General features: G+C 40.1%; 1 protein-coding gene across 1 annotated transcript in view; it reads left to right on the top strand.

Annotated features, from left to right (window-relative positions):
- Positions 1-14,668, top strand: part of TMEM192 (transmembrane protein 192) — a 61,147-nt gene that overhangs the window by 35,152 nt on the left and 11,327 nt on the right. The window contains exon 5 of the mRNA XM_018558779.1: positions 3,265-3,396. Coding sequence (XP_018414281.1) covers positions 3,265-3,396 — 132 coding nt within the window. The remainder of the gene's footprint in view (positions 1-3,264; positions 3,397-14,668) is intronic.

Genomic DNA, 14,668 nt, shown 5'->3' with positions numbered 1-14,668 from the left:
TGGGAGTGCAGCGTTCCTGTCTCGGTGTTCACATTGAGCAGAGCGGAGAACGAACATTCTCCGCTCTGCTTCCCGCTCTCAATCCTGAAGTAATTTGCCATGGCCCCCGGTGCCCCAGAAGAGCACGAGACCCCAAAAACCATGGTTGGGAGGGAGGCAGCGAGCGGGGAGAGAGGCGGCTGGCAGTGACAGAGTTAGTGGGCGATGACGGCCTGTAGCCGGGAGGAGATGCAACGGGCAGGGAGAAAGGCGGTGTTCAGGGAGGGATGGAGCATGGAGGGGGGAGCAGGGGAGTGACAATTGGGCTACTTACAAGTGATCTTGAGCGGCTGTACAGCTGCTCGAGATCACTTGTAAAAAACAGCTCCCCCTCTACATTTAGCCCTGCTACGTGCCCGAAGCCGGGCTAAGTGTAGAAAAGACATTGATGTGCATTTATTAATCGTTTGCAATGGAGCCTGCAAAGCATGGCAACAATAATCAGTGGATGCAATGCATATGCTCCTGCAAACTAGTCCTCAAGCCCATAGTCCATACCAAGGTACACGCCTTTGGTTTTGGAGGTAGTAATCTGTGGACTATAAGTGCAGAGACCTCAACACATTTCTACTGTATTGAGATTTATAAGTGGCATATGGAACTTGTAGTCTTTTCTAGATCCTGTGAATAGATGACACATCTGTGCAGCTAAAGCCATGCACAGCCACGTCTTATACAAATCTAAACAGGCCTGTGCAGAGAAGAACACTGTGATTCAGGTAAGTGTTTTATGCTATGCTACACCCTAAATATATGTGTAACATAAAACATGGTCACAACGGTTTACTATTCTTTTAGTTTCAATGAGCAGACTGGTAGAGGAGAGGATGCTAAGGGTTCTGTATCCTATAAAAAGTGCTGCATGGTAGAATGGTGCTTTAAAAAGATTCTGTCACTCTGCCCATTCAGGAAAGTCCACCCCCAACCAATTCTACTGTACTCTTACCATGTGCTGCCTTACTGCTCCTCTCTCTAAACAGGGAATCATACTCCATGGTAGTGGATTATACATAGGTTTGATGACATCACCCTCCTCCCTTACATCATAGTGTTCGGGTGAGGTCAGGCCTCTGCACTACATCTTGTGAAACGGTCACACACTCCACCATACGAGGAAGCACTGGAAGCTATCATTGGGTCGCAAATGAGTGCAACAATGGTGATTATCATTGGGTCATTGGTTGGACCATAAAGAGACTCGGTCACTTTAGCCATTCAGGGCTTATTGGTAAAAAAAAAAAAAGTTAAAGTTAAAGGTAAAGTTTAGGAGGTAGAATTTCCTTTTCATAGCTACAAGGCAGAAAATGTTCAAATGACACAGGATCAAAAAGTGTTAGACTGGAGAAGCACATCTTACATTGTCTATGCGCATTGGAGAATTTTATTACATTAGCAATCTAACAATATAAACCTTTGCAGTATTTATTTTGTATATAATTTGTGACTACCTAATCAATTATAAACATATGTAATCATCACCCACCCCCCCAGAGTTGGCCTTAGCATCTCATGTGTTTCCAGATGTCAGCTCTCATGGTCATTGAGAAGTACATTTTTCAATTAAGTGGTGTGATTACCATAAGAGTGCCCAGTGTGTACCAACGTAACACTTCATGTATATTTTTTTTCCATGCATTTTCGGCTTAACAAATGTAAAACCTAGAAAAACAATCTCACCCGCAGTCCTAAAATGTCTCCTTTTGTTTTTTACTGATGCATGTATTAGCATGACAATTCCTTGTTATTATGGCAGAGAGCGGTGCAGAGCCACACAAGCCAGCCAATGCAAATCCATGGAGGATGCAGGCTACCTCCGCACAGCTGGAAGAGTTTATTTAGGAAAATAGAGTGTATAGGACATCTGGATCCTAATGTTTTATCCAAATCCAGCCCATACATGGGGTGTCCAAAACTGTTGTGGGCTACCTGGTCTGCAACAGTGATTGTCACATCTGACAGGTCCATGGGCATTTGGTATACAGGACCACAAAAGGTGGCATATGAGAGCCTGTCCTTTGTAGGACCCCATCTTCTTTTATCAGTACATAGGGCCATTTATTGGAATAGATTCTAATTGAACATTACATTCTCTATGGATAACTTGCATATGTATGGACAACTTAAAGCATATTTCCAGGCAAAACGTAACTTTTTTTCCCCTTAGTTTGAAGAATGGTTTAAACCTGTGCCAGTTTTTACTTCTCTATTTGGGCTTGTTGGGGAGATTTCCCCTCTCTCAGTGACAACATGTCAATAGGACAGGAAGTGAGGACAAATCTCAGAGGGACACAATAAAAGCAATACAAATATACTTTTTTTTTTCTTTAGAGTTGGGGAAGGCCTGAATCTCCAGCAGCTTTTATTGCTCTCTTAATCTATGTTGAAGAGTTCAGCAGATGAGAGAGGAAATCTCCCTAGAGATGCCTCAGACAGCAATTAAAACCCAACAGAATCTTGATCTGCTCTATACAGTATTAAAAAAAAGTGTATGGGCAGCCGGCATTTGTCAGGAGTGACTATCATACACATTCTTTATCTTGTTCAACTTTTTAATCTGCACAGCCCGTCCTACAACTTTCACTAACCATTAAAAAATCAAAAGAATGTTTCCGAATGGACAGTTTCAACAAAGTTCTCAGGGGTTCATTTATAAAAGTTCCACCTGGGCAGACGCTGTGCACACAGCACTAGCTTCCCGCCACTAGCGCCCTTAGATGGCCCTGACGAGTATAGGAAATTCCTCTACTCATCAGTGCCATTTAGAGGCACTAGTGCTGGGGAAACTTTTATAAATGAACCCCTAACAGTTTGTGGACAGCTTATGTGAAAGCAGTGCCCTTTTCTTGCCCTGTAATTGTTTTAATCTAGGCACTTGTTGTTCAGCAGGGTTGCTCAGTACATTGTTGGGCATAGAGCTGGACAGGAGACGGAGAAAATATGGAATGTCGAGAAAGTAAAATATGAAAGTCTCATTAGAAGTGCATTTCAGATAACATAACATTCAATGTAGGCACTCGCTAAATACACAATATAGTAGACAATATAGTTTTAGACCCCTGCAAATAGAACTCATAGCAATGCTGACACATTGCACAGCTGTGAATTTGGAGATGCAATTTCTTTTTGAAAAGGTATTCTGTTAGTTATTGTCTCTGCGTACAGTATTTTCCCCAGAAGCATTAATTGCACACTCATCTCCCATTTATCTGTGTTCCTTTCTGTTAGGCAATGCGGCCATCCTTCTGATAATCTCTGCCAAGGATTTCTTTAAAGACGACAACCTCTATCTCTACATTATCTTGTGTGTGCTGATCCTGGAGCTGATCTTCAGTGTGATATTCCTGCTAATGTACACAGGTGAGAACACAGAGAGGCTAAGGCATTCTTCTCCTCTTATTTATAGCTACACAACACAACCTGTTCATGTAGCCACACACACACAACGTATACAATGCAAAGGTTTTCTTTTTTTCTATTGGTTTTTACATAATTTCATATGATCAACTTTCCTTTTTTAGATCTGATTGGTTGCCATGGCGTATTAAAGAAAAACATTGCTTGAGGGTACTACGCATGATACAAGAAGTGTATAATAAGTTAGCGGCTGATTTTGCCATGCACCCCTGGTCACTGAGTCATAGAGGAAATAGCAGTAGTTCATTTTGCAGTTATTATTATTATACAGGATTTATATAGCGCCAACAGTTTGCGCAGCACTTTACAATATAGGGAAGGCATTACAATCACAATACAATTCAAGACAAGATGGTAAAGAGGGCTCTGCTTGTGTTTCTCAATTGATAAACTGATGCCAGAGGTACCTGGTTGCAGCTCCACCTCCATAGCATAAACATGCACACTAGGGCAGATTGCTGTTTTTCACCTAATATAATTTTGTGCCTAAGATGTCATGTTACATCTCCCTCTTCCTCCTGCTTCCCCACGCTCCTCTTCCTATAGAGCCAAGATTGCATGTTTGTGCAACATTCTGCTTTCTGCATACTTCTCCTTTTTGCCCAAGGGAGGGTTCACGCATAGCATCAGCAGGTTTTATATTTTGCAAATCTATCATCAGTAACGTGAAACTATTGTTTGCAGCAGTGCATCCAGCACTTTATGTGTCAGCCCTAATTTGAAGAGGTTTATCACTTTCAGTTGTGGGGGCAGCAACCAAGAATAATACACAGATGAACTGCATGCAGTCGGCTATGGCAGCCAGTGCTTTGCCATAAAGTACATGTACATGTATTGAGTATTTTTACCTATTACTCTCCATCTACATTAGATGTCAGGTAGGTGGTGAGATCAGGGTTTTGTTTTATGCAGTCAAGTTTGTAACTTCTCTTTTGCAACACCACAGAGTACAAATTAGTTCTAAAGCAGGTATAGTACCACTGGATAATACATGAGAATACCCTTAGGCCAGGTGATATTTCTAGACTGTTACAAACGTGAACTTGCTTTGTAACATCTGCCCTTTATGCTGTTGAGACTATCTTTTTGTGTTAGAAGAGTTGGAGGGGGATGGGGATAGGAAGTGTTAACAATTGAAAGTAGATCATTAAAGTGTCTGTGTTTGCTCAGAACTCAAAATATCCAGGAGCGTGCCATGGAAGAATGCTGGCGGAAAGTATATCCATTAGAGGCCTTTAGAAGCCAGCCAGGTCATTGTACTTTTAGTAAGATGGCATAAAACTATTCAAAGAATCTCCCAAAGTTTGGATATAATTCGTAGAGCGGACCACTACATACGTGATGCTTAATTTTTTTAGGTTAGACACATTCCACCTTCACTTCCAGCTTGTGACTTTTGTTCCGGAGGCTTTATCTCTTCCAGTAGGCCTCAACATTCTTGACTACCCCAGGAATGAAAAGTGTTTCCTCCCTTCTGACTGCAGGTTCTCTTTGATGTAGTTTTTTTCCCTCTTAGGCATGTTATCTGTAGAGATATAGATTTCTTCTATTACTTTCTAAGTATTTGTCCCCGAGGCTTATTTAAAATGCCCAAAAGCAAGATTGCTATATAAGATGACAGATCCAAAGCAATGCGGTATTGCTCATTTGATCTGATAATGTCCTCACACTTAGGGAAAAGGTTCCACTGACTCATTTACTAAAAAGTAGTTGGTAATGGTTTAGGTATATTTTCAGAGTTTGGTCAATGACTGAACACTGCATAAATACAGTGCTTGGTAAGGGTTTTTGAAGCATCAAATATAGAAGCATGAGATGATCTTAGATCATTTTACTTCACCATATTAGGAAAATGCCCAAGATAGTGTCCTGACTTGCTTACTATATTTGGAAGAATTTCCTTAGGCAGCTAATGTTTTTTAACATAGACACTCAAAATTCTTTTTTTATTATTATTTCAGTTATTTAAGCCAATTGCTTTGTTTAATGATCAAAATTAATGTTCAGATCTGTGCTGTCAGATGCACACATCTAATAATTATAGACCTTTTGTCAGTGTGTGTAGAACTGTCCGCTGCACAATTTTGTTTAGATGTCCTTAGAGCTTTGAGGGCAAATATTGATCTCAAGTAAGTAATGGCCATCGCACGAAGAATCGTCTATTTTAATGAATATTTATTGATTGCTTGCTTAGTTATATTTGTTGCAATGCAGCCTATATGCTAGAGTGTGCCTTCATTTGGTTGAAGTAAGATGTAGAATGAATGTTTAACTAGCACAATACAGTCATCACATTGCACTTGCGAGGTTGTGAAAGGAAGCATCTTTACATGTTCGTGTGTGTGGAAGACTCTCAAAAACCTTGCAGGAGTTGCTAGATATCTGCCAAGCTCAAATTAATGCATGTAAAGCATTTAATTCCTTTCACAATAAATGGACACAATCCAGCCTCATGGAAAGCCTTTCATTCTTTACAATGTATCAAATACCAGAGTGGATACCATCAAGCCTAACAGTTTGCTGTGTGGTTGAACATCATTTTACCTGCAGTAGTTCTGAGACTGTTTGCATCTATGTGACCATGTATGTGGTGTATTTTTCTCTATCATTTTCCACACATATATTAGCTTCAAATAAAAAATGTTTGTTTATCTCTTTGAAGACCACCAGCAAAGGAAAGTTCAATATTCACTACACTCATGTTCAATGACTGTCTTCTTTTCAATATTTGCTTATTATTTTTCCAGCCATTTTAGCAATTAGGAAGATCAAAGGATATTTTCAGAGCCTAGATCAAACACTTTAGTCATGTAATATCTAGAGATGAAAAGGGGACTGTTTGAGAATCATTTTTTTTTTAAAATGTGTTTGCTTAATACCAGTTGACTTTTGAATGTTTTCTGGGCCATGTTATCCCCTCTAAAGTTCAGAATTAAAACACCATCACCATAAAGCAGTCGGGGGGTATGAACCAAAGTCTCCCTATAAATCACTAGTTCACTCATACTATTTGGTCAGTGGAGTAAAAATGTTGCTGCTTTCACTGTACAGTGTATGTAGTTTACCAGTTATTCAGTTTTTTACGGACACACTAGTTCACTAATTCCTTAAAGTAGACATATACTTAAAATCTGAAGTTGGGCTAAAAGAGATTCATTACACTGTGTTAATGTGACAAAGCAAAAATGTATCTACAATTCCCAATTAGAAGCAAATAAGCTCTTGTATTTATGTGATAGTAGCTTGATGTCTTTGTACCTTGTAGAGTTAGAGGTGCCTATCAGGACTTTGACATCTTCAGAGACAAATCCCTCTCAATTCCACTTTACATTATTGGATTAAACCAATAGTGTCATCATGGAACAGGATCTAGGGATAGGAAGAACTCCCCAGTGATTACTTGCAGTTACAATTAATGTATGAAACAGTGGTAAAAGGCAAAAGAACAGATGCAGAATGCCCACTATTATTGCTATATCTTGCTCAATCAACTTTTAACTGTCAGTTTAAAGGACAAGATTGCCTGAGTTTGGGTCTATTTTAAGTAAAAGCTGCTAAAACAGAAAAAAAATAACTGATTTTTACTAAAATTCAGCTGCCAGAATCTGGTTTCTTTATGCTTCCTGTAATTACCTGCACATTCTCACCCTTCTGCAACGTACAGGTTGCACCATAAAGCAAACGCCTATAAGATTAGAATCCCATGGAACCACTCGTTCTCACACACTTGTTCTGGGTCTTTGTTTCAGTGGTTGAGTTTACTAGAACTAGTACAGACCAGGAGGTGGCTATGGGTTTCTGTTTCCCAGGAACTTACAAAAAGGGTGTTTTGGTTTGTGGAAAATGTAACTTTTATATTTACCTCACCCAGTCTACAGCATTGTACTGTGTGAGTAATCTCTAAATCTAATTTACTTAGAATGACCAAGTATTTGCAGTGCTTCTATAAATAAAGGGATGTAAAATGTTTCCTATTGGGGACAAAACAGTTTAGTGCCTAGATTTAAAGTTTTACCTTTACATTTTAAAGGAAGCTCATCTAGTATCACATTTAGATACTTTATGAACAGAAAAAAATGCGCTAGGATGTAACAACAAGGTTATATGGTGGCAAGCTGCAAACACCTCAAAAGTGTGTACACTTCCTCAATACTATAAAATCAACTGTGTTGCGCTATTTAGATTTCGATACGTGTCTTATCTGTATTTAAAAATAAATGTAATTATTGTTTTACATGAAATATTACTGGATTAACCTCTTGCCGTCCGCCCATAGTAAAAAAAACGGACGGACGGCACTGCTGCATTGGCGGGTCCATAGCCCGCCGATCGCCTATATGTGCTCGTTCCTAGAGACCCCTAATGTCTCCATAAAGAGGACCTGTCAGTGTGCCTTTGCTATTATATAGGGGGATTGTTATCCCCCTATATAATAGCAATAACATTAAGTGCAAAAAAATAAATATAAATAAAAAAAAATAAAAGTAACACATAAAAAAGTAAAATAAAATAAAAGTCACATATAAAAAAAGGGGAAAAAACCCCCCCAAAATGTTTAACTCCCCCACCCCCACGTTTACGCGCCTATAAACGTAAATACGCGTCCGGTGCCCCAGCGCGCAAAAATTACAATTGCGCTACACATGTTACATATCGCCGCGAACGTCGCAGTGAGAGCAATCATTTTAGGGCCATCAATCACTGATAACACTAAACTGATGAGCGGTAACAGCTTTTAAAGCGTCGCCTATGGCCAATTTTGGGTATTATCGTTTTTTGAGGTTTCGCGCGCGCACGCAATTTTAAGGCTTGACATGTTTAGTGTCTTTTTACCCGACGTGACCCCATCTTTTATATTTTACCAAAAAATTGGGTAATAATAAATGTTTTATCATTTAATATAGGGGAAACTGTTTTTTTTTTTAAATTTCGGTAATTTTTCCTTAATATAGTAAAAAAATAAAACCCCCAGTGGTGAATAAATACCACCAAAAGAAAGCTCTATCTGTCCCCAAAAAAGGGTATAAAATTCATTTCAGTACAGCGCTGCATGACGGAATAAATGTCAGTCAAAGTACCGCAGCGCTGAATACTGAAAAATGGCCTGGATGGGAAGGGGGTTTAACACCGCGGATTTCAACTGGTTAAATAATAATTATTTTTTTTTAACCTGGTTTAAAGTAAAACTTTCCTGAGAGAATTATGGGGGCTTCCATTGCTAATATGATTCTGAAAATACCAGCTGCCAAGCTAAACTGCTGATACTCTGGCTTCAATACTATCCAAGCCACAGACCTAGAACAGATATGTATATTAGGGAAGTCAAAGAAAGGTCAAAAGTCCTTATCCCTTCTGCGAAGTGACTCCACTATTGAAGCTAAAGAGACAGCATGACAGATGGTTTCTTTAGCTGTCAGCCTGCTGTTTTGCTTTGCACAGAAGAATGGAACTCAGCCTGGTGGAAGGAGGGCCTGCACTAGAAGCCAGCGGGTCTCTGCTGCAATGCACATGTGATGACTGTGAACATGCAGACTAGGAGAGTAAATAAGATTGAGCAGAGTGATGGCTTCATCAGTGTGCTGCTGCTCCTTTACTGTGCAATCAGCATGTTTGGGGTGTGTTTTTGACACAACATTGCTTATTCAGTGGAGTTTTGAGGATCTGCCTATGCTGTTTGGCGGAGTACCTGAATAAAGACAGTTTCAATATGCGCATTTAGCTGCTGGCTTGCAATTCAACCTTAAATTGGACCTTCCATGAAAAATGGAAAGTCCACTTTCCTGCCAGACCCACACCCCCAACAAAATTATCTGGCAAAAGATTTTTTAAAAATCTGAAAAAAAAGTGATGTCACTGTGCATAAAAAAAGGAATGTACTGTAAAGACAAATCCATAATTCCGCCCCTTTACAAAACACTGGTTCAGCCACATCTTGAGTATGCAGTTAAGTTTTGGTCAGCAATCTACAGAAGGGGTGTCCTTAAGCTGGAGAAAGTCCAAAGAAGGGTGACAACACTAATAAAGGGGTTAGAGGACCTAAGCTAAGAGGAAAGACTGCATGCAGTAAACTTGTTCACTCTCGAAAAGAGGAGATTGAGAGGGGACATGATATTAATGTTCAAATTGTTTAATGGTGATGGGATAATCAGTAATAAACTGTTTACTGTTAGTTCACTCAAAAAGACAAGAGGCCACCACCTGAAACTGACAGAGAAAAGGTTTCATCTAAAGGTCCCCACACACCTTATGATAATCGTACGATAATCGCGGGAAATCCCGCGATCGTATGATTATCGTAAGGTGTGTGGAAGCCGTGCGACCTCTACTACTGTAAGGTCGCACGACTTTAACCTTACAAACATGTTCGAAAACCCGCCGAGTATCGTACGATGTTTGGCGGGTGTGTAGCATGTTCGTAAGATAAAAGCCGGATGAGCCGGTGTGCGCAAGCGCACACTGCCCGTTCGGCATTGCGGTCATCGGAAGCCCGCCCCTCAGGGGGCGTGGCTTGCGATCATCGCAAGTACGATCTGCCTATGCAAGATAGGCAGATCGTATGTTTTTTTAAGTACCTTACAACCATCGCAAGACAAAAGTCTTGCGATGGTTGTAAGGTGTGTGCCCAGCCTTAAACAGTGAGAGCTGTAAAATTGTGGAACACCCTTCCACAGGCAGTGGTATCAGCTGAGAGTATGGAATCATTCAAGATCTATCTAGATACTTTTCTCAGAGAGCAAGACATACAGAGGTATAGGTAATCTTAGTAGCTCAAACACACACACAGCCACATAGGTTGAACTCGATGGACCTGTGTCTTTATTCAACCTTAACAACTATGTAACCTCTAGTTTCTTAGGACTGGTTCCAGTTGCAACATTACTGGTGTCATGACTTCTGACATATTGCTTGGCAATATTTAAAGAAGAACTCCACAAAGTTCTTCCCTGCTGTGTTTGGGGAGGCAAGTGTAATCTGTACATCTACCTTACTTGCAAGCTCTTAATCAATCATCTCCTATAGCAAGTCATTTCAATATTGAACAAAAAGGGGAGCTAAAACTGTTGAAAAGCGACGCTGTTGAGCAGGTCTATAAAAATCCCTGGGGTGGGTTATTTTTTGCCAATTATTTCTTATGAACATTTTTTGAAGAATTTTTGATACCATTTTAAATATTTGACATATGGTTTGTAGTAATTGCCCGTGATATGAAACCGCTTCTCATGCATTTAGGGTGCAGTGGTATTGAGGGTTAATATTTACTCTATATGTATATTTTGCTATTCTATTCATTTTACTTAAGGTGGTTTGCTTTTGATATGCCCCCTAGTCTTAAATAGAAGTATGCAATGCAACCTTATAAGTACAAGTGATTTTCATCTAGGGAACTGTATAAAGAGTTTTACATGTTCTATACACTGGAGAAGCCTTTAAGAGGTTGAGTTGATTGTGAAAGAGCTTGACACAGAAAATGGTGTGATAGGCCTTGATTGAGACATCGTCGAGGTGATGCCCACCTGAGAGAAGCAAGGCAGCGCCTCCCATCCCTGCACTCCCTCCTAAGGACCCATGTGGGTCAAAACAAACAGAGCCTTACCTCTGACAGTCATTTTCTCACATTAATAGCATGACTGTCTGATGGAAAGACTAGTGCACAGTTTAACTTCTAGACCATCATTACCTCTGCAAGGCTTTCAATCAGAGAGTGGCGCTGTGCACATTCAATACATTTTCTGAGTAAATGAGACCCATTATACACTATTACAATTGAGTTAGATACCAATTGGCAGGTGCCTGCTGCAAAACTGGAGATTCAGTGAAAGACCAATAATAATCTTTACCAGTTATAGCAAATATGATTTTGCATCGGATAATTGACTATTAAAAGCATGACTTGTTTGATGCAAAGGACCTGTAGCTGCATTTATATGGTTAAGCTCTATTGACTACTTTCAAGATGGTGCTCCTGCAAGGAGCATAATAAGACATTAGCACCCCTTTGGTTGTGGGTTTTGCATTTACCTGCTCAGTATATGAGAATATTTCACCCATTGCATACTAATTGGCAGGTTTCTGTCACGGACATCTACCAAATCCAATAGTAACACGATTGTGATATAGCAATTGTCTGCAGTCAAGGAGACAATTTTATTTATATCACTAGGGTATATACACGCTAAAGGTTTACATGGGATTACAGTATTTATCATACATGAGCTGCTGCAATTATTCATACTCTGGAGGACTGACAATCACTTGTTGCAATTGATTGTGCAAAGAATTGCAGTGATTTTGTTTACTATTCTTTATTTGACTACACGAGACACTCATCCTTTTTTGAATCATTACGAGATATGATATTGTGATATTTACATGTAGCTTGGGTTTGGGACATGTGGAGGGGAAGTTTTAGATTTGGAGTTAGATTTATGGAACACGAGAACCAGTTTCTTGGATAATCCTACTTCTTTTTCTTTATATCTTTTTTTCTGCTTACTAAGTTACTTACTTCCTGTTTACTAATATAATACAATGGTGAATCCAATGCCAAACACAGTTTCACCTGTGACATTACTGGTATTCTAGCTTACCTGTTGATATTTAAAGAAGACCACCATACGGTTCTTCCCTGTTGTGTTTATGAAGGGAAGTGTAATCTGCACAATTACCTCACTTGTGTCCTTCAATGTAAATGCTGTAGACAACTCTTAGTACATAGCAGTTATTAGGCAATTACAACCAGCTTTAAATTTACCAAGTGAACAATTTAAAGCTGAAGTTTAATCTGCCTATCTCTTGCCTTTCCTTTTTTGCCCTATTATCAACATGCTAATTAATTTTAAATAAAAACCTTTTGTTTTCAGTACATACCATTTTTTTTTTAGTCTCAGTCTCAGTCTCAGTGACCTAATCACTGGGTTTCTGTACTTCTCTATGCAATGCAGACAGCTGATGGGAGGGTCCAGCAAGGTGCTGAACACAGCTTCCTGAAAACATCACAGCACCCTGGCTCCGTACCCCTCCCAAGAGCCATCAGTCCTGATGCAAGCAGTGGGTTCTGCGGAGGGGTTATGCAAGTATAAAAATGACTTAATAGATTTGTTGGGTGGATGTCAGTCTAGCGGAGTGGGCACAACTAGGCAAGCTAGATCTGTATGCAGACCACCCTAGGTAACGCCCACCTGTGATGCTGCACGCCTCCCTGATTAAAAGATTTCTAATCCGTTGAATGAGAAGGGTGGGCTAGGGGCAGTCTGGGAAGGAAAGGCTGTAGATGATGCTGGACATCCTTCAGCCACGAAATGAGGTGGGTTCTATTTGACTTGCTGCAGCTTTTAGTGTACACTGTAAGAAGCTCACGTTGTGAGTGAAATCAGAGTAAGCATTTTTAGTACAATTGTGCGTGAAGAAGGTATGGCGTTCAGCTTTAAGGCTTTTTCCCTTTACAGAACTCTGGGGAAAAATGTTCTTAACCCTTCCATTGGTGCTACCCACCGCACTGCAAGGGTTAAGTGCTTGATTCCATCTAGGAGCAAAAATAACAAAGTTATAGTCACCTGAACCTCGCAGCTCCTCGTCCAGTTCCTGAAGCCTCTCCTCTGCTCCAGCGATGGTATGTCCCTTGGCATCCTCTTATCCTATAAACTTTACTGAACGTAATGACTCGCAAGACCTTAGACCACTGGAGTGGAGGGATATTGAGGCTTCAAGGACCGAATTAGGAGCCAGCCGGCTAGGTTTGGGTGAGTTTACCTTTATTTTCCTAGACGAAAATGAGTACTTAACCCTTGCAGTGTGGGGGTAGCCCCACAGCAGGTTTTAGGATGATTTTTCCTCGGAGTTCTTCTCTAAAGGTGCCCATACACTGTGCGATTATCGCACGATAATCGCTGGAAATCCCACGATCGTACGATAATCGCAAAGTGTATGGCTGTATGTTTTTACTGTACGGTCGCACGTCTTTTGTCTAAGGAGCATGTTCGAAAACCAGCCGAAAAGTTTGTGGCATGCTCGGGAGACAAATGCCGAACGGGCCGGTGTGCGCACGCGCACACTGCCCGTTCAGCATTGTGGTCATCGGAAGCCAAAGCCGATGATCGCAAGTACGATCTTCCTGTCCAAGAGCAGATCGTACGTTTTTAAAATTACTTTACAACCATCACAAGACTAAGGTCTTGCGATGGTTGTAAAGTGTATGGCCACCTTAAGGGTATCTGTCCTAGGTGTGAAATGATTGTACCTGCTGGTGCAGGTTGGGTTGATTTTCTTCAGTTGTTTTTGCGGTGGAAAGCTGGTTGAAATTGGATGAAACTTACCTTGCATATGGTCAACATAAAAGTTGAACCCATTAAAAATAATTTAGCCCATTACCTGTGTGGACAACTGACACTATTAGTAAACTGTGCCAAGATCTTAAATTGAACTAGTGAACAGGTTCACTGGTTCAATCAAAAAAGAAAAGCTGGTGTTAATTGTGTCCTCCCCAAGTACCATAAATAAATATAAAAATTCTTCACTAATTTGGAAGGAGTTGGTGGTCTGTAATTTATAGCAGGATAGTAAATTCCAGTACATTCTTGCTATATGATTATCTACTAGTAAATGAAGGGTCATAAAATTTTTGTAACTTGAAGCAGTTTGGAATGGCTCTGTTGTAGGTTGCAAGTGTTTGGCCTTCAGCCTACACAGATCCAGTCAATGAAGCAATGCTCATCTTACTTTCCCTGTGTGAATTCATTACACAGTATCACCATGTGGCTTTTGTGGATTTCATTTTTCTCACTGTTTGACAAACATTGCTTAATCTTCCTTTTATATCCGAGATATCCTAGATCGGAAATCCAAACATGCCGGAATCTTCTTATCTGAAATTGTGTATTGCTGTGGATGTAAGCTGCTTTGTCCTGTCCTAGCCTGTGAATGATGTAACTGTGTTTGGTTTTCTGTGCAGAAGGAAAGGAAAAGCCAGCTCTTGTCAACCAAACAATATGTTTTCTTCTACTTGATCCATTCTGTATATATTATTCATATACCTTTTCCAAATACTTTCCATTTTGTTTAATCCCCATAGTCCTTTTTTTTAGGTTCTATTTTGTTCAACTTAACCAGCACTCTTTTGTGCATTTCATACCTGAATTAGGTTAATGGTATATATTGCTCCTACTGAGCACTGAGCTTTCTTCTAGGTTAATGATAGGCCTGTAGGCAGTAGAGGTTC

The sequence above is a fragment of the Nanorana parkeri genome, unplaced genomic scaffold, assembly GCF_000935625.1.
Source record: "Nanorana parkeri isolate BGI_ZX_2015 unplaced genomic scaffold, ASM93562v1 scaffold358, whole genome shotgun sequence".
Lineage (NCBI taxonomy): Eukaryota > Metazoa > Chordata > Amphibia > Anura > Dicroglossidae > Nanorana > Nanorana parkeri.
The sequence above is the reverse complement of the archived record's forward strand: the minus strand, read 5'-3'. Positions and strand labels throughout refer to the sequence as shown.